The sequence below is a fragment of the Ranitomeya variabilis genome, chromosome 5, assembly GCF_051348905.1.
Source record: "Ranitomeya variabilis isolate aRanVar5 chromosome 5, aRanVar5.hap1, whole genome shotgun sequence".
NCBI lineage: Eukaryota > Metazoa > Chordata > Amphibia > Anura > Dendrobatidae > Ranitomeya > Ranitomeya variabilis.
Genome location: NC_135236.1, coordinates 88,282,919 through 88,303,393, shown reverse-complemented (window position 1 = coordinate 88,303,393; position 20,475 = coordinate 88,282,919). Strand labels below are relative to the sequence as shown.

The 20,475-nt window shown below is 44.2% G+C and overlaps 1 protein-coding gene across 5 annotated transcripts; it reads left to right on the top strand.

Moving 5' to 3' along the window:
- The first annotated feature begins 159 nt into the window (after positions 1 to 159).
- LOC143775047 (neuropeptide Y receptor type 1-like) lies at positions 160 to 20,379 on the top strand. 5 transcript variants are annotated; one of them, XM_077262874.1, is made up of 5 exons: positions 160 to 265; positions 489 to 782; positions 4,264 to 4,358; positions 17,492 to 17,557; positions 18,914 to 20,379. In XM_077262874.1, exon 5 carries the CDS (start codon positions 18,946 to 18,948, stop codon positions 20,056 to 20,058), a length of 1,113 nt encoding a protein of 370 aa, XP_077118989.1. In that variant the 5' UTR covers positions 160 to 265; positions 489 to 782; positions 4,264 to 4,358; positions 17,492 to 17,557; positions 18,914 to 18,945; the 3' UTR covers positions 20,059 to 20,379. The 5 variants fall into 5 exon arrangements, 4 of the variants coding, with proteins under 4 accessions (XP_077118989.1, XP_077118986.1, XP_077118987.1 ...); XR_013215581.1 differs by lacking the exon at positions 160 to 265 and adding an exon at positions 18,061 to 18,249 and having other exon boundaries at positions 439 to 958; positions 4,258 to 4,358; XM_077262871.1 differs by lacking the exon at positions 160 to 265 and having other exon boundaries at positions 462 to 958; positions 4,258 to 4,358.
- Positions 20,380 to 20,475: the final 96 nt, after the last annotated feature.

The following is a 20,475-nucleotide window of genomic DNA, read 5'->3' as shown; positions in this document are numbered from 1 at the left end:
TAGGCAACTTTCGCAGATGGATTTTTGGGAGCTGCCAGGTTTTTAGGTTTGGGGCTCATCTGGAAATGTGTTATATAAAGCTTGGCCTTTATCTGCAATCAGCTTTTCCGTGCCTCTGTGTATTTTATGCATGAAGAATTCTGGTCCAGTGAGTGCACAGAAAAACCAGAGATTTCATTAATATCGAAGTGAGCAACCAGAAATAGCAGAGATCCTAGAGGAGTGGTAATGTCGGGGCAGAGATAGCAGATGTTGCTGTGCCAGGGTAATGTATGCATTAGAGGAGCAGAGGGTGTCAGAGCAGCAGTGTGTGCATGCCCAGGAACAGCAGAAGGTGCTGGGCTGCGGGGTGCGAGAAGGATTCGGAATAATTTGTTTTCTGTTGCTGGCAGATTCCAGATAAAAAAGAATTTGGTTTCCTAGCAACAGCAGCTGATTTCCCATAATGAGTCTGTCCGTCTGCTGAGATCTCTTCATTTCTCCCGCAGAAGCTGCGCCGAATTTTCTCTAGTGAACCAAATCTCCTGGGGGTGGCGGGGGGCCTAATAGGGTCTGCACCCCTACAAGCTTAGCACCATCCTCAGCATTCTTCACGGACCCCCTCGCTTACAGCAATGCAAGTGCACAGGTGGGAGACAGGGGGCTAAAAAGGTGAAGGAGAAAGTGCCAACACTAGGAGAGGTTATCCAGAAAGAGGAACGAGGCGAGAGGAAAGGGTGCTAGAAATACGGACGAAACCATGAGGCTCACACACAGGAACTATGGTGGAGCCATAAAATAAGGTAAAAGAGTGAGCCGAGAGGACCGATAAAGGGGTGGAGGGAGAAGAGATAGAGAGTGGAGTCATACATCCAGTGTGAAGACATCTGACAGGTCTCTCCTCCTTTTTTCTCCTGCTTCACACCATCTTCTCTGGACACTTGGTACCTACATGCTGATGCTCTCCTGTAAGTGACATGTAAGTGACTCTCCGCTTGCTCTGTGTCTGTCCTGTGAGTCTCAAAATTACTATTTCTACAGCATGTGGACCCCGGACTTGTAACATGGGTATCTATCACTAACCTATGGGGCGTAGTGTATTAACAGAGGGTTGTCAGGCCATGTGCCATGGTGCTGGGTGTCTGCAAGCCCCTCTGCTGTGGCCCAGGGTATTTAGATATAGTGGTAGGGCAGCAGATTGACTCCTTGCCCCACGTGAAGGAGAGAGTGACTATAATTCTTGCCAAGATCATCTCCAGCAATAACCTACATTTCTCTTCTCTCCACATCATATGTCCTTCATTGGGGTCTACCATGGTTTACTTGACTTTTATACAGGGTGCACCTTAAGTTTTTGTCCGGTCAGGTTGCATGAGTGTCCTGATTGTATGAACGATCCGACCATCAACTTCCAGACTTAAGTGGGAGATGAGACACTTATTAAAAGACAACTATGCAATTTGCTTGACCGAGTGATCGTCTGATTTTGGCCCATTTAGCTTCACATTTTCCAACTTTACAGACCACACTTTCACAGAGAGAAGTCAGCCATCAGCACGGCAAATTGTTTCACTCCATAAATGATGGCCAACTGAAATGATCATAATCATCGATTTTGGCTGAGTTTTATCAGAGTTGTATGGGCACCTTCAGTTTATCTTGGGGCAGAGCCTCTATTTCTCAGTTGGGACAGTGTCATAGTCATTCATTGTTTAAAGGGGTATCCCAGTAAGATGTAGGATACGTGTCCAGAGGCTGTGATGGTATTAAACACCTTTAGGGCAGGTACAGACAGGCGTATTTGCTGTCCAGGTGCAAACCGACAAAAGATCGGATCGCACTCGGACCAATGTTAGTCTATGGGGCCGTGCACATGTCTAATTATTTTCATAATCATATAAAATTCATTCACAGAATGGAGAAGATGGAGACATTTTTTCTCCATCTTCTCTTCATCCAAGAGTATCAGATCACACCATAATCACACTCTGATCAGAGTTTGATCAAAGCGTCTTGGAAAAGAGAATCTACAGCCGTCTCCACCTGCCCTTATATTTAGTTCAAAAGGCAGCTAAAGCTTTCAATTCGACAGGTAGCATCAAAGAGAAGGATATCTAAACGAGCAATGTCCCTCCAAATTCACAGATCTCACAATCCGGGATTTAAGGACTACATTTTAGCAGATTATATATTAGGAGGTCTAAATATTCCTTAAAGGGGTATTCTGGTTTCAGCAAATCAATATTGTTCTTTGCATGAAAAGTTATACTATTTTCCAGTATATCTTCTGCACCAATTTTCCTATATGTTTCATTATCTCTGCTTGCCCCACCATTCAGTCCAAACCTGCATCATTCCCTTTCAGATCATATTCTGTGCTGATCATGTGATGGGCACGCAGGTGCACGTCTTGTTCTGTGCGGTAACTGACAAACCATGCACCTGTGTGCCCACCACATCGCCTGGACAGATTTCTTTCAAGTAGGAGTAAATAAGGAATAAACATTAGGAAAGCTGAAGAAATAAGAATAAAGTATAAAGAAAAATATACAACTTTTCAATATACAAAAACTAGAATACCCCTTTAAGGGTTCCTATGTTTTATTTTATAAAATCCAGCTTGCACTCATAATATCCTAAAACAAATGGAGCTGCATTCTCATGGAGAGGTAAAATGGGAGAAGTCTATTTTATTATATTGCTTCTTTCCTCTGAAACAATATAGAATTATTCATGGCTGTCATACTATGATAGACATGCTGGGTATAAATGATAAAGTATATGGACATCATCCACGGCATTTTTCTTTTTTTACTTAAATGCATGTATTTTTTGCTAAAATAAAATATTTTTTTTTAATTGAGTTTCATTTAAACTTTTGCACCTTTTGTTTTTTTTCAGACTCAGACTTTTTGCTTCGCTGCACATTGCTGGCTACAGATTATGTTAGAGTCAACCTGTCATCAGGATTTTATTCCCCAAACGAATGGCATGTATAGAAAGGCGCTTTCATGCTGATTAAATCCTTACCTTTCTTGTACAAATCCGCTTTGCTGTTTTAGAGTAATCCATAGTTGAAATGGTATGCTAATGAAGTGCAAGTGCAGTGGGCGGGACAATGCACTTACAGCTCTCCTGCCTCTCTAAAGAGCCCTCGCCCGCTGCATGCCTCCTGTCTCTAACTGGCAAGTCATTCATGTTTCAGTGCTCTATCAGTCAGAGACAGGTAATGGACGGGGAATAGGTGGAGAGGCAGGAGAGCAGTGAGTGCATTGTCCCACCCACTGCACTTGCACTTCATTAGCATACAATTTCAACTATGGATTTTTCTAAAACAGCAAAGTGGATTTCTACAAGAAAGGTAAGGATTTACTCAGTATTAAAGCACCTTTATATAGATGGTCTTAGCTTGGGGTATAACATTTTGATGAAAGGTTCTCTTTAACTGAGAATCCACTGGTGAGCTCATTATGACGGGGAGTTTGTAACTCTTCTTTTTATCCTTTTGTGAGATCCTCTCAGCTAATTTATGAAAAAATCAAAGTTCAGCTCTGCTCTGTGATCATAAATCAGCATGAGTTCAGGAGCATAGAGATAACAGAGTTTCAAACTCAGATGGATTCTCAGTTCACTAAAAAAAAATGTCCCCGAAGCTGAAGAATCTGACCTTGAATCACCTTAAGAATACTTGCCAAGTTAACAAGCAGAAGACATTTACGGTAGTTCCGCAGTGCATCCAAAGAACCAAATTTGGGGCAATAGCCATTGACGAAGTTGCACCACTCAATGGCCATTCTCTATCCCTCTACACTTACTTTTCCACTAGCTCCATGCCTTGGGTCTCAGAAGCCACGAGGCACAATAAACCTTCAAAAATTCTTGATTTTTGGAAGATTTCAGCTGAACCCAGTAAATTAGGCAATTCTTCCTGGAAGTCTGTTTTTTAATTTCGGACAATTCATCAGCATAGGAAAATACAATCTTTCACAGGAACAGTGTTATACTTTGGAGTATGGTAACATGTGATAGAAGTCTCCCTGATTTTAAAAACCAACTCCTGACCTTTTTATCCTCTGTAAGTGAAAATCGCAGTATACACGGAACCCCAGGCAGATCTCGCCTCCCTTGTTAGTGAGGAGAGGTTTAAATGGAGACATTATATTGGGGCCCCCCATGCCATGTGTCTTCATTCCATGGGCCACATGGGAGACAAGAGTGTTCTATATCTACAGTATACTGTCAGGTTATGGATCTTGTTCTTTTTTTTTCTAATTTCAGCAACAGTTTGGTCTTTTAAAACTGGCCTGCTCAGCGGCGCATCCTGCAGTGACCCCTGACCTCACCGCCACCAGGACATTCTTTGGAGGACGCTTTCACAAGTGAGTGACAGATGTTTGAAAGCATAAAGTATTTCTACTCCTGCTGACATATGCTGCATGCTACACATCAATATTCCCCAACTGGCACCAGAAATGTTACCGCATTTGTATAATGACCTCAGTCTGAAAACCTCTGGCAGTAGAGATGAGCAAATCTTTGAAAATTTGAAATTGCCAAATTTTCTCTGGAAATTCAATTCACAATAAATCGAGGCATTGTGAATCAAAAGTTCTCCAACTGCCCTGAAAAACATGTATGCTTCTTCATTGCTGTACTGTCACTCACTATTTGTAAAGTTTTATCGGTGTTTTATGGCTTTATTTTATTCGCTTATATAGCGCCATTAATTCCACAGCGCTTTACAGACATCGCTGCCCCCAATGGGGCTCACAATCTAAACTCCCTATCAGGATGTCTTTGGAGTGTGGGAGGAAACTGGAGAACCCGGAGGAAACACATGCAAGCACTGGGAGAACATACAAAACTCCTTGCAGATGTTGTCCTTGGTGAGATTTTAAGCCAAGACCCCAGTGCTGCAGTGCTAACCACTGAGCCACCATACAATGCTAACCACTGAGCCACCATGGTGCCCTCTCACTATCTCTTTTGCTAAGTTGTGACTGTACATGACAAGCAAGGTCACGTGATTTAATTTTATGCAATATGTTAAATGGACTTTTTAGACATTTTGCACAAAGCAATCTGTAAATTGTTTGAATTCGTCGAGAATTCCCAAAAATTTGACATGAATTTGACGTGCACTGAATCGATTCACTCATCTCTAGATAATCCCATTTTGCAATGTTATGACATAATTATCATTATTATTATTATAGCGCCATTTATTCCATGGCGCTTTACATAATGCAAAGATAGAACTGTAACAAGGTGGCACGGAGTGGTAGTCGTGGGCGAGTTTACTACTTCACAGTCAGTGAACACCCTAGCACCTTGCACATGAAAAGACAGGTGAAGTCTCAGTCCTGCGATACAGTCAGTTACCTTCAGCACTCAGCCAATCAGGTTGCAGGCGACGAGGTCACAGAAAACACCACAAACCAAAGTTCTGTTCTAACTGCAAAACTTTACTGAACACGGTGCAAACAAGACAATGCTTCCTGCGCTTTCCCTGCGACTTCAATAAACTGCCTGACAGGCTGTCCTTGTCCGTATTTCTCCTGGGGTCGACCCCACTGAACCAGTGTCTATCGGCGCTGCCCATCAAGCTAGGGCAGCCTTCATCCCCCTGACAGGGGACTCCTCTGTCCTCACTACAGTGCATGTCCTACCCTGGGCAAGCCTGCCCGGGCTCTGCTCTAGAAGCAGGATTCCTTTCTCTACATTCTGAGATGTTGCACCATCCCCATTTTTAACTCCTCCCAAACAGTTTAACTCATTCTATCCCTAAACTAAATATATACAAGTACATGCACATTTAGGGTACAGCATATGACAATGACATTACTACATGACATAACAGTATAGAACATTAATGAACCATCAGGGTGCCACATGTGACACATGTACTCGGTGTATAGGAGAGAGAAGGCAGTTGAAGGTCCCCGCCACCTCCTTACATAACAGTGGGACCCCCACTGATCCCAAGCGTAAAGGCCACTTTGGGGTCTAACACAGCATCATTACAAGTGAATAGGGCTACGCAGCATTTCTTTGGACAGCCAGTGCAAGAGAGCGCTCATTCCTTCACATGACTGGTGGAATATGCAAATACTTATCATGGTAGGAAACCTTTAATTAAAGGAAAAGAGCCATACAATTTGGTTATATGTGGCAGGAAACTGGAGAACCCTGAACAACCCATGCTTGACACTGGTGCCCCCCATAAATCTGCCTAATTATGTACTGATGGATGAGCGCATGAGATATATTAGTGCAATTATAGATTTGCCATTCAGAAACCCTGCGTGACAACCCCCGTGATTGTACTCATCAGTTGTCATCCGACTTTTCTAAAATCAGATAGGAGTTGCTAAAAAAAAAGATTTCTTTAGCTCAGAGTGAAATGCCATTTCTTATCCTGCATGGTTACTAAATATTTTACTGATTGCATTAATTATGTATTTTATTTGTTGTTTGGAGAGAACAGATTACAGCCTAGCGCAGGCAAATTTGCAGCACAGTTTGTGGCAATGAGCAGATCTATCGGCCATCTGGAAAGCAATAATACATTATGTTAGGAAAATCACAGACAAGTCACTGGAAAAGGAGCCTATGCCGTTATTATTTAATTACTATAAACTGGAGCGTGACCGGGAGTGGGCGAGAGTCCGATCATTGTACATGACTCGTTTAATGCAGGCGGCAACACACAGATCATGAAAGGTATCTGTAGACCAAGGGCTGGATGACGATAGAATCCGCTGAGAAATGTACTAGGAGAACACAAACTGGATATAAAATGAAAATGTAGTGATTTCCTGGGAATGTCTGATTTTAAAATCCTTTTTTATTGGATTCTGATCTAATAGAAGGGGGGTCCCTGGACGGGACTGCTGTCATCTATTAGCTTGAGCTGAAAGCAACTGCAAAGAACAACTGTTGCTCGAGGACCCAGCACATTGATAGATCTTAAGCCATCAGTTTAATTGATTGGGTCTGACACTGAGGAACAAGCACTTTCATTACATGAAAAACCCATTGATTTCACTGAGTATTATGTAATGTTTCATAAGGCGTTCAGGCATTGCAGCCCCTGTATACCAGACCTAGCCCAGCCATGCCTCTTGTCACCACTGGCTCACCCATACAGCTGTGGTACCCCAGGAGTTCGGGTACCACAGTGGTGCTGCCTTCCTCTCGGGGAGGGTAGTGCCATACCTAAATACAAGGGGGATCCCTTTGGCAGGTAATCTCACATACAACACATTCTGAATCCAGGCCAGGAGGGGGAGCTCAAAACCTGGCTTTAGAGGAACTTCCCTCATTTACATCCTGGTCTGGAGGAGGAGTTAGTTAGTAGAAGACAGTGAAGGAGCAGAGAGGGGAGATTAGGAGCTCAAGGAGGCTGCGATTGGGCCTCCTCTGACCCAGAGCACAGAAACTGGGCATCGGGAGCCCGAGGTTGTGGACAACTACAAGTTCCGCAGCAGAACCGGAGGGCATAGGACTATACATAAATTGCCCATATAACGCCTGAGGTACAGCAGCAGTTAGAGCCTGGAGTCACTGTGTCTGAGAACCCAAGAGAACGGCTCAAGGTACTGTCCCAGGACAGGAGAGAAAGGGGTACCTTGCCAGCAAACTACAGGGAGCAAGGGACCAGAAAAGCAACGCATAGTGGACGGCTCCCAACCAGACTTGCCAAGGGGATTTCTACTTGTTTTCGGGCTGTCTGGACTCCTTCTGTACCTGTTACCGGTACCCTGGACTGTGGCCTGCTGCCATCAGTAAACCAGGTAAAGACTGCAACCCTGTGTCCTCTGTTATTTACCGGCAACCCATCATCCTTGCCATACACTTTGGGAGCCCTGGGGACCCCACTTCAACTGTGGGAAGCGTCACCGTCTTGCTGCAACAACATCACCCCAGAGGACCCCTTTAAGCAGCGTCAGTCCCCTCTAACCGAGAACCACAGGTGGCGTCACGAATACAAACTTTATTACAAAGCCCCTTAAAAGACTTTTCCCTTTTAATTGAGTGCCCAGGGTGTTGTGAATTCTGCTCTTGGGCTCCCTCCGGTGGTTATAAGTGGTAGCGCTGCTGTCTCTGGATCGCAGCATTCATCAGGTGTGTCCACTTTTTGCAATTCTGACTGGGCTATTTAGTCTTGCTTGACCCTTTAGTCAGTGCCAGTTGTCCATTGTTCCTGGAGGATTCACATCCCTGCCTGGTCTCTCCTGCTTTGCTGGTCATTTCAACAAAGATAAGTTCTGGCCTTGATTTTTGCAGTCCACATGCTGTGGGCCTTATTGTTTAGTTCTTTTCCATGTTTTGGTCTTGTCCAGCTTGGCCTGTATAAGGATTTGTTTAGCCAAGCTGGTATCTCTGGAGATGCAGATATACCCTCCATATCTTTAGTTAGATGTGGAGATTTTGTATTTTCTGTGGTGGATATTTTCTAGTGTTTTAATACTGACCGCATAGTACTCTGTCCTATCCTTTCTATTTAGCTAGAAGTGGCCTCCTTTGCTAAATTCTGATTTCAGTCTGTGTATGTTTTTTCCCTCTCCTCTCACAGTCAATATTTGTGGGGGGGCTGTCTATCCTTTGGGGATTTTCTCTGAGGCAAGATAGTTTTCCCTTTTCTATCTCTAGGGGTAATTAGTCCTCCGGCTGTGTCGAGATGTCTAGGGAGTGATGGGTACATTCCACGGCTACTTCTAGTTGCGGTGTTAAGTTCAGGGTCTGCGGTCAGTACAGGTACCACCTTCTCCAGAGTACGTCTAATGCTGCTCCTAGGCCACCAGATCATAACAGTACAACTGGCCAACAATGAGTTAACCGCATCTCAGAAGAAGGGAAGGAAAGTGCTGAGCCATTTTTTTTTCTGTAGTCTGTTGTGTTTTTTTTCCCTCTTTACCCCTGGGTGGCTCAGGAGTTTGGCGCTGGCATGGCTGTTCAGGGATTGGCTTCTCGTGTGGATCAACTTGCTGCTAGAGTACAGGGTATTTCCGATTATATCGTTCAGACTCCGGTTTTAGAGCCTAGAATTCCAACTCCTAATTTGTTTTTTGGGGACAGGTCCAAATTTTTGAGCTTTAAAAATAACTGTAAACTGTTTTTTGCTCTGAAACCCCGTTCCTCTGGTGATCCCATCCAGCAGGTTAAAATTGTTATATTGTGACCCCCAGGAATGGGCATTTGCCCTGGAACCTGGGAATCCGGCTTTGCTTAATGTAGACACCTTTTTCCAGGCGCTTGGGTTATTGTATGATGAACCTAATTCAGTGGATCATGCTGAGAAGACCTTGTTGGCCCTGTGTCAGGGTCAAGAAGCGGCAGAATCACATTGCCAGAAATTTAGAAAATGGTCTGTGCTGACTAAATGGAATGAGGATGCCTTGGCGGCAATTTTCAGAAAGGGTCTTTCTGAATCCGTTAAAGATGTTATGGTGGGGTTCCCCACGCCTGCTGGTCTGAGTGATTCTATGTCTCTGGCCATTCAGATTGATCGGCGCTTGCGCGAGCGCAGAGTTGTGCACACTATGGCATTGTCTTCCGAGCGGAGTCCTGAGCCTATGCAGTGTGATAGGATTGTGTCTAGAGCTGAACGACAAGGATTCAGATGTCAGAATAGGTTGTGTTTTTACTGCGGCGATTCTGCTCATGTTATTTCTGATTGCCCTAAGCGTACCAAGAGAATCGCTAGTTCTGTTACCATCAGTACTGTACAACCTAAGTTTCTGTTATCTGTGACCCTGATCTGCTCATTATCGTCATTTTCTGTCATGGCATTTGTGGATTCAGGCGCCGCTCTAAACTTAATGGACTTAGAATTTGCCAGACGTTGTGGTTTCCCCTTACAGCCTTTGCAGAGTCCTATTCCTTTGAGGGGCATTGATGCTACACCGTTGGCTAAAAATAAACCTCAGTTTTGGACACAGCTGACCATGTGCATGGCGCCAGCCCATCAGGAAGATTGTCGTTTTCTGGTGTTGCATAATTTGCATGATGCTATTGTGCTGGGTTTCCCATGGTTACAGGTGCATAATCCGGTATTAGATTGGAAATCTATGTCTGTGACTAGTTGGGGTTGTCAGGGGGTTCATGGTGACGTTCCTTTGATGTCAAATGCCTCCTCCCCCTCTTCTGAAATTCCTGAGTTTTTGTCAGATTTCCAGGATGTATTCAATGAGCCCAAGTCCAGTTCCCTTCCACCGCATAGGGACTGTGATTGTGCTATTGACTTGATTCCAGGATGTAAGTTCCCTAAGGGCCGACTTTTCAACCTGTCTGTGCCAGAACATACCGCCATGCGGAGCTATGTTAAGGAGTCTTTGGAGAAGGGGCATATTCGGCCATCTTCTTCACCATTGGGAGCAGGTTTTTCTTTTGTTGCCATGAAGGATGGCTCCTTGAGACCCTGTATTGATTATCGCCTCTTGAATAAGATCACGGTCAAATTCCAATACCCTTTGCCTTTGCTTTCTGATCTGTTTGCTAGGATTAAGGGGGCTAGTTGGTTTACTAAGATTGACCTTCGAGGGGCATATAATCTTGTTCGTATTAAGCAGGGTGACGAATGGAAAACTGCGTTTAATACGCCCGAAGGCCATTTTGAATACCATGTGATGCCATTCGGACTCTCTAATGCTCCATCTGTGTTTCAGTCCTTCATGCATGATATATTTCGGAATTATCTTGATAAATTCATGATTGTATATTTGGATGATATTTTGATTTTTTCAGATGATTGGGAGTCTCATGTGAAACAAGTCAGGATGGTATTTCAGATCCTTCGTGATAATGCCTTGTTTGTGAAGGGGTCTAAGTGCCTCTTTGGAGTACAGAAGGTTTCTTTTTTGGGCTTCATTTTTTCTCCCTCATCTATAGAAATGGATCCGGTTAAGCTTCAGGCCATTCATGATTGGATCCAGCCCACATCCGTGAAGAGCCTTCAGAAATTTTTGGGCTTTGCTAAATTTTATCGCCGTTTCATTGCCAACTTCTCCAGTGTGGTTAAACCCCTGACCGATTTGACGAAGAAAGGCGCTGATGTGACGAATTGGTCCTCTGCGGCTGTTTCTGCCTTTCAGGAGCTTAAATGCCGATTTACTTCTGCCCCTGTGTTGCGTCAGCCGGATGTTTCTCTTCCTTTTCAGGTTGAGGTTGACGCTTCTGAGATTGGGGCAGGGGCCGTTTTGTCTCAGAGGAATTGTGATGGTTCATTGATGAAACCGTGTGCCTTCTTTTCTCGAAAGTTTTCGCCTGCGGAACGCAATTATGATGTCGGCAATCGTGATTTGTTGGCTATGAAGTGGGCATTTGAGGAGTGGCGACATTGACTTGAGGGGGCCAAGCACCGTATTGTGGTCTTGACCGATCATAAGAATCTGATTTACCTCGAGTCTGCCTAACGGCTGAATCCTAGACAGGCCCGATGGTCCCTGTTTTTCTCTCGTTTTGATTTTGTGGTCTCGTATCTTCCGGGTTCTAAGAATGTTAAGGCTGATGCCCTCTCTAGGAGCCTTTTGCCTGATTCTCCTGGGGTCCTTGAGCCGGTCGGCATTCTGAAGGAAGGGGTGATTCTTTCTGCCATCTCCCCTGATTTACGACGGGTTCTTCAGGAATTTCAGGCTGATAAACCTGACCGCTGTCCAGTGGGGAAACTGTTTGTTCCTGACAGATGGACTAGTAAAGTGATTTCTGAGGTTCATTGTTCTGTGTTGGCTGGTCATCCTTGGATTTTTGGTACCAGAGATTTGGTTGGTAGGTCCTTTTGGTGGCCTTCTTTATCACGGGATGTGCATTCTTTTGTGCAGTCCTGTGGGACTTGTGCGCGGGCCAAGCCTTGCTGTTCCCGCGCTAGTGGGTTGCTTTTGCCTTTGCCGGTCCCCGAGAGGCCTTGGACGCATATTTCTATGGATTTTATTTCGGATCTTCCGGTTTCCCAGAGGATGTCGGTTATCTGGGTGGTTTGTGACCGGTTTTCTAAGATGGTTCATTTGGTACCTTTGCCTAAATTGCCTTCCTCTTCTGATTTGGTTCCGTTGTTTTTTCAGCATGTGGTTCGTTTGCATGGCATTCAGGAGAATATTGTGTCCGATAGAGGTTCCCAGTTTGTTTCTAGGTTTTGGCAGGCCTTTTTGTGCTAGGCTGGGCATTGATTTGTCTTTTTCTTCCGCATTTCATCCTCAGACAAATGGCCAAACCGAGCGAACTAATCAGACTTTGGAAACTTATTTGAGATGCTTTGTGTCTGCTGATCAGGATGATTGGGTGGCTTTATTGCCATTGGCCGAGTTTGCCCTTAATAATCGGGCTAGTTCTGCTACCTTGGTTTCACCCTTCTTTTGTAACTCTGGTTTTCATCCTCGTTTTTCTTCAGGGCAGGTTGAGCCTTCTGATTGTCCTGGGGTGGACTCTGTGGTTGACAGGTTGCAGCAAATTTGGGCTCATGTTGTTGACAATTTGGTGTTGTCTCAGGAGGGGGCTCAGCGTTTTGCTAACCGTCGTCGGTGTGTTGGTTCCCGGCTTCGGGTTGGGGATTTGGTCTGGTTGTCTTCCCGTCATGTTCCTATGAAGGTTTCTTCCCTTAAGTTCAAGCCTCAGTTTATTGGCCCTTATAGGATTTCTGAGATTATCAATCCAGTGTCTTTTCGCTTGGCCCTTCCAGCCTCTTTTTCCATCCATAATGTTTTTCATAGATCTTTGTTGCGGAAATATGTGGTGCCCGTTGTTCCCTCTGTTGATCCTCCTGCCCCGGTGTTGATTGATGGGGAGTTGGAGTATGTGGTTGAGAAGATTTTGGATTCTCGTTTTTCGAGGCGGAAGCTTCAGTATCTTGTCAAATGGAAGGGTTATGGCCAGGAGGATAATTCTTGGGTTGTTGCCTCTGATGTTCATGCTGAGGATTTGGTTCGTGCCTTTCATTTGGCTCGTCCGGATCGGCCTGGGGGCTCTGGTGAGGGTTCGGTGACCCCTCCTCAAGGGGGGGTACTGTTGTGAATTCTGCTCTTGGGCTCCCTCCAGTGGTTATAAGTGGTAGCGCTGCTGTCTCTGGATCACAGCATTCATCAGGTGTGTCCACTTTTTGCAATTCTGACTGGGCTATTTAGTCTTTCTTGACCCTTTAGTCAGTGCCAGTTGTCCATTGTTCCTGGAGGATTCACATCCCTGCCTGGTCTCTCCTGCTTTGCTGGTCATTTTAACAAAGATAAGTTCTGGCCTTGATTTTTGCAGTCCACATGCTGTGGGCCTTATTGTTTAGTTCTTTTCCTTGTTTTGGTCTTGTCCAGCTTGGTCTGTATAAGGATTTGTTTAGCCAAGCTGGTATCTCTGGAGATGCAGATATACCCTCCATATCTTTAGTTAGATGTGGAGATTTTGTATTTTCTGTGGTGGATATTTTCTAGTGTTTTAATACTGACCGCATAGTACTCTGTCCTATCCTTTCTATTTAGCTAGAAGTGGCCTCCTTTGCTAAATTCTGATTTCAGTCTGTGTATGTTTTTTCCCTCTCCTCTCACAGACAATATTTGTGGGGGGCTGTCTATCCTTTGGGGATTTTCTCTGAGGCAAGATAGTTTTCCCTTTTCTATCTCTAGGGTTAATTAGTCCTCCAGCTGTGTCGAGATGTCTAGGGAGTGATAGGTACATTCCACGGCTACTTCTAGTTGCGGTGTTAAGTTCAGGGTCTGCGGTCAGTACAGGTACCACCTTCTACAGAGTACGTCTAATGCTGCTCCTAGGCCACCAGATCATAACACCAGGGCCATGGAACGGGTCACAGCCACCGTGACATCCCCTTTAAGTGCAACCGGACCCGGTACCGAGTATCCCCATTGTCCTGGTGGGCGACTCACAGCCACTGGACCTTCATGTCTCTATAACCTTTGTGACTGTCCAAGGCCTAGGCCAGCCATGCCTCTTGTCATCACAAGCTCAACAATGCAGCCACAGGACCTTCTTGTTTCTATAACCTTTGTGACTGCTCAAGTCTTAGGCCAGCCATGCATCTTGTCACCATAGGCTCGCCCATGCAGGCACTGGACGTTTATATCTCTGTAACCTTTGTGACTGACCAAAGCCTAGGCCAGCCATGCCTCTTGTCACCACTGGCACTGGCTCACCCATGTAGCCACTGGCCCTTCATGTTTCTATAACCTTTGTGACTGCCCAAGTCCAATGTTTCCTGGTGACATTCTGTAAGCTAAGTCCTGACAAGTGCTGTAAAACTAGATCTAACTTGCTGTGGTCCATCACCGAAACCCCCTTATCAGAAGTTTGTCTTCACATGAGCTCTACATTACATAAACACAATGAAGGGTTGGATGAGAATTTTCCTTACCACATGCTATTTTTCTCCTGCTCTCCCTGCTTGCCCTATAAAAGACCATAACTCCACCTGTTCCACCTATCTCCCTATCACATTTTCCTACCATTCCAGCTATGTAGCATGTATTCTCAGGTGGACAATTTCTCAGCTGCCCACCCCCACTAGATTTCCACGTGCCCACCACCATGAGTTCAATGTCATTTTCAAACTTAAACCTTTCTCATTGTCATCTTTCCCCATAAACTCCCTATCGGTAACGTAATACAACAGACCTTCAAAATTAATTTATCTAGTTCCTATTATGAGTCATCACGCATAGACTCAAGTCAGATGGCCATATAACACAGACGACGATCACATCACAATGTTCGGACTGGCCAGCGGCTCTCCTGACCTGAGCATGACAGCTGAATAAAAATACATGCTGTCACGCTTGGGTCAGGAGAGCCGCCGGCCAGTCCGAACACTATGATGCAATCATCCATGTTATATGACCATCTGATTGTGCCCTCGTTTCTTATTTTTTCCTGTAATGGTGCAGTTCCCAGGGATCAGACACTCACTGGTCAAACATTGACCAGAATATCCTAAGGATAAGCCAGCAATCCAGTCTCAGGTACTTCATACAAGCCTCAATAAACTTGCACCATTTGGAAGGTTCGGGCCAATTCTGTTTGGCAAGATGGCATCAGAGTCCTGATTTTTTCATGGACCCATAGACTTTCATTGCATAGTTTCATCTGACAATTGGATCAGTATCGGACATTTCTCCACAATTTTACACGGACCACTCAATCACTCACATGTGAACAGCAACATAGACTGTCACAAGTACGTGAAAAACTGATGTGTGAACGAGCCCTTGGACTGGGAAACTGTGGCAATGTCTACCTTCTACAGATGAATCACAGATGCAGATATCACCATACATTTTACCTAATGCAACGCAAAGGCTGAAAGGTCCACAACATTTCTGCAAAAGAAATCAAAAAATGCTGCAGATTTCACTGTGGATTTTTCACTGTAGAATGAGTTCTCTTCTTCTCATACCAGACGTAATGCCCACAGCAAGCGTTCAGGATCCAGTTTTAGGTTAATGAGCGGAAGGGTCTGATGCGGACGACTGTTCCACTTTTGTCTGTGCTACTTTTTTATACATGAGGTCCTCCATGTTCTATGCAATCTCACTATCCATTCTTGCATACCTAAAACGCGATTATCATGTACATGTCTGAAAGTTCTAAAAGATGTATGAGCAACTGGTACAAGTTGGTGTCTTTTGCAAAATGTATTAAAAATAAAAAATAAATAACTTTATGTAAAATCCCCTTAATGGATCATCAAAGAGGTTTATCAAACTTTACTAAAAATATTTGTAAGCAACGTACATCTTTTTTTCAGGGGGATTCTGCCCGGAATACACCTGAAAAAGCACTTGAAGCATGCCCCCATAAAATGATCGTTATGCACAACAATGTCAAAACCATATTGCTGTGCACATGTTGCTCCATCTTACATCACTTCTTTTAGGGCTTTTGCAGACGTCTGTGTAAATTGGTCAGAGCCCGAACCATAATGCATGGAGTGGCCGCGGCTTTCCCGACCTGAGCAAGACAGCTTCACAGACATATATGAAGCTGACACTTTGGGTCGGGAGAGCTTCATCCAGTCAGCGCATTAGGGTTTGGGCTTGGACCAATTTACCGTACATGGACATCTGTATAAGCCCTTGGGGTTCAGAAACCCTGGAGAGGTTAAAAGAAATCACATGCTCATTCTTCTCGACATACTTCACAGCACTGGCGGACAAAGACAACAACCACCGGAATCTAAAAGACGCGGCGTGCCCCTAGCCTTAGAGTATAGTCGATAGGTGCGGCACTGCGCATCAGTGGCATCAGTGACTGCCTATGTTATGTTTCTGTAATGTATGCTGTGTATCGATACTTACCAGTAAGGTAATTAGCACATGGCAGAGCTCTATTCATGGACACTGTATGGAGGGGGTTACATACTGTAGAGCCCCCTTATGGAACCATCATACTGCAGTAACGTTCCCATTAGTGATGAGCGAGCGTGCTGGTATAAGGTGTTATCCGAGCACGCTTGTGTCCTAATCGAGTGTCTTCTGCATGCTCAAGTTGACGCCGCTGCATGTCTCGAAGCTGTTCCACAGCCACAACACTTACGGCGGTGATGACCTGTTTGTTACACAATCCCTGCATATGGTGCGGCTGTCAAACAGCTGCGAGACACGCAGCGGCGGCAACTCAAGCACGCCGAAGACACTCGATTAGGACACAAGTGTGCTCGGATAACACCTTATACCAGCACGCCCGCTCATCACTAGTTCCCATTTTCTGCACCAGAACGACTGATGGGAATGTAGCTGTGTACGGGGGAGAGGAGCTCTGTAGCATCCTATCCGCCATGCCATGTATTTTGTCTCTCAGATTCACAAGGAAGAAAGCCTGTCTCGGCCTCATATGAGATACATAGAAAGGTAGCATAGCGCCCCAAAGACTTATAGGCCTCCGCACAACTCATGAGCCCCAATCGCACAAATCGCAGGTCGTTATGTAAAAAAGAAACACTAAAGCTAATGCATCTAACCACCTAAACACTACACATAATACATCTCATGCTGCAAAGTACCAGTCTATATATAAATATATACAGTATATATAATAAACTACATAGAACACAATAAATATAGAATACATGATAAATATAATTTTTTTTACATAATACAATAGATAATATAATAAACTAAAATAGCACAAATGATTGTCAGCTAATATTTTAAATATAATAAAATAGTTTTAGGTAACGGATTCATATAATTCATATAATCGTAATGGTTTGGGTTTTTTTGGGGGGGGGGAGTAATGATCTTAGCCTAAAACTTCTCATTTACCCCTTAAATAGGTTGTTCCATAAAAACATTTATCAGGGTAGATGATAAATGTATGACCACTCTGGGGAAGTGAGCGTGAGCGACCATCACTCCTATAGAGAGTGAATGCTGTGGCCGTACATGTTCACTACCGCTTCATTCACACATTGATAACCCATCCTGTGGGTAGGTGACATTCCGTACATTGTCTCTAAGACAACCCCTTTAATTTTCTGTACAACTTTCTCTGTCTAAAGTCTTGCCTTCTTTTCTTATAGGAATCCTCTCTTGAGCAGCATCAGGTCATATAATGATTCAGTCCAGATGTCGCTCTTAACTCTTTGGTGAGTTTATTCATTTTATTATTTTAAAAGGGTTGTCAAGGATTTGGGATCACTCACTAAAATCAGATCTGAGAGAATCTGATACCTGCCACCCCAACGGTGATCATCAACTCTAGACGGCTAGATATACAGTGTACAGTGCTGGAACAGCAAGTCTCTGCACAATGTCAGTGATCTTGTTGAGATATGAGCTGCAGTACCCAACAATGGCCACGGCACAGTGTACGCAGGTGCGCTGGTCCAGTTCTGTACACTATGTACATCAGGCAGAGCTTCCAACATCTGTTCAGTGGAGTTACCAGGTGTCGGACCACCACCGATCTGATACTGATGACCTATTCGTGGGAAAGGTCTTCAATATTTTAGTCCTGGAAAACCCATTTGAGAAGTTAGTAGAATTTAAGGTAAATATATTGTTTTTTTTATTGATCCTTAAACCCAATATTTAATTCCATTATTATGCAGCAAAGAACATACTTTCAAATGAACGTCTTCTCTCATAGCGTTTCAGCTCTCTGCCCGCCTTATTACTGATGACATTAGCCTTGGCCCTTGCCCAGTAATACCCAAGTTGGTTATTGGCCTGTGTTCAACCTGTGAACGTGACATCAATGGAAGCAGGAGAACTTCCATCAGGAGCGGTCTGTGACCGCTCTGTGCCAGGAGAGATCAGCACCGGGCAGAGCAGTCAGGTAATTAGCAACTACATACAAGTAAATTCTTAGCCCCATATGCAAACATAATAGGGTTTCCCAGAGCACATCATACCTGTGAAAGCCGATAGGAGGGTTGTGTACATACGAGTGTTCAGTGTGCACTCACTTATTGAAGTTGTGCAATTAGTAAATGCAGATGGAATAGAATTTCTGCAGCTCCGGTGATCCAGAGTAAAAAATGCCAATGTACAAAAAAAGGAGAATGGCGGTCAACGTAAGTGCTCCCGAGACTGAAGATCAAGTTCAAGGACTTTATTATGATGATTGGGACAACACGTTTTGAGATTTGTCTGATGGCCTGGAGGAAGTGATCAGACTGGTCTCAAAATGCCTTCTCCTAATAATAATAAAGACCTTGAACTTAATCTTCAGTCTCGGCAGCACTTCTGTTGACAGCCATTGTCCTTTTTTGGACATTGGCAAAAACAGGTCTTGACTGAGTTGTGCGAGAGGAAAGAGTAAAATGAACAATCTCCTAGGACAAAAATAGGCAGAGTATAATCAAAAGAGAAGAAGAAATGGCTTGAATTTTTGTAATGTTTTAATGTACTTTCTATATTTTAGTGTTCCTTTATTGACTTTGTTTTGCTGTAAGTTAAATGCCCATGTATATACTCATGTATGTGTTTGTGCTTCACAGGTGTGTCCTTAGGAGCACCACGGTATAAGAAAATGGAGGATTACCTACATCTTTTTACCATAAACTTGACTGGATATCTAGGCCCCAACTGGGAAGGAGAAGCCTCTTGCGTAGACTCTGTTGGCAATGTCACCTTCTTGGTTATAGCCTACAGTGCCCTCATAGCAGTGGGACTCATTGGAAACTCATGCCTGGTGTTTGTTATTGCTCGCCAACGGGAGATGCGGAATGTCACCAATATTTTTATTGCTAATCTGTCCTGCTCTGATATCCTCATGGCTTTGGTGTGTGTGCCCGTCACTGTAATCTATACTCTGATGAACCGCTGGATCCTGGGTGAGGCACTCTGCAAAGTGACCCCTTTTGTGCAGTGTATCTCTGTCACCGTCTCTGTATTATCATTAGTCCTCATTGCTTTGGAACGACATCAGCTCATAATACATCCCACTGGTTGGAAACCTTTGCCATGGCACGCTTATCTTGCCGTGGCAGTAACTTGGGCAGTGTCATGTTTCATTTCCCTACCGTTCCTTTCCTTCAGTATCCTAACCAATCAGCCATTCCAGAACCTCTCGTTACCTTTTGACCCTTACATTGACCATTTTGTGTGTATTGATAACTGGCCATCTGAACCACACCGTCTGGCTTATACCACCTGCCTCCTGCTCTTCCAGTACTGCCTACCCTTGCTCCTTATTCTTTTGTGTTACCTCCGTATATTTCTACGCTTACGGAGAAGAAGAGATGTAGTGGAGAGAGCAGGAGGGGGAGACTCAGGAGGACGGAAGGGAGGTCATCGGAGGGTTAACATCATGTTACTTTCCATTGTCGTAGCCTTTGCTCTTTGTTGGCTGCCTCTCACTGTTTTCAATGCCCTCTTTGACTGGGACCATAAGCGTATTTCTACCTGTTATCACGATCTCATATTTTCTCTCTGCCACCTGTCAGCCATGGCGTCTACGTGTGTCAACCCAGTCATGTATGGTTTCTTGAATAGCAACTTCCAAAAAGAGGTAAAGACCTTACTACTCCGCTGCCGATGCGCAGGAAGTCAGGACAAATATGAGAGTTTCCCGCTTTCCACGGTCAGCACTGAAGTGTCCAAAGCTTCCCTGCAAAGCGTCACCAATGGAAATAATGTATAAAATTCCTGTTGGGAATCAGGTCTATACAACTGGGTGGATTTTAACCCACGTTAAATTGGTACCCAGGTTATCAAAGTGGGCTATAAGCCAAAATGCTGCTTCTACAGAGTTAGATCTCCCTCCATGCAAATAGGTTCTGCAACTTGCTGCAAGTTTGCAGGCATTTGTGCTAAGTGGCCTCAAAGACTTTTAAAAATATATATATTTTATTTCACTTGTTATCTTTCAGCTCAGCAATGAAAAGCATGCACATTCATAGTTGTGTTATACTCTTCTGTTTTTTGGGGGGTCTTTGCTGTAAAATTATAGAAATGGGAATTACTTCATGTGGTACTTTTTTTTTGCTACAGCTTAATTTTACAAATTAGGTATTTTGATGTTCTCAAGGAAGCTAGCTAGGAAAAGCAACCCTACAGT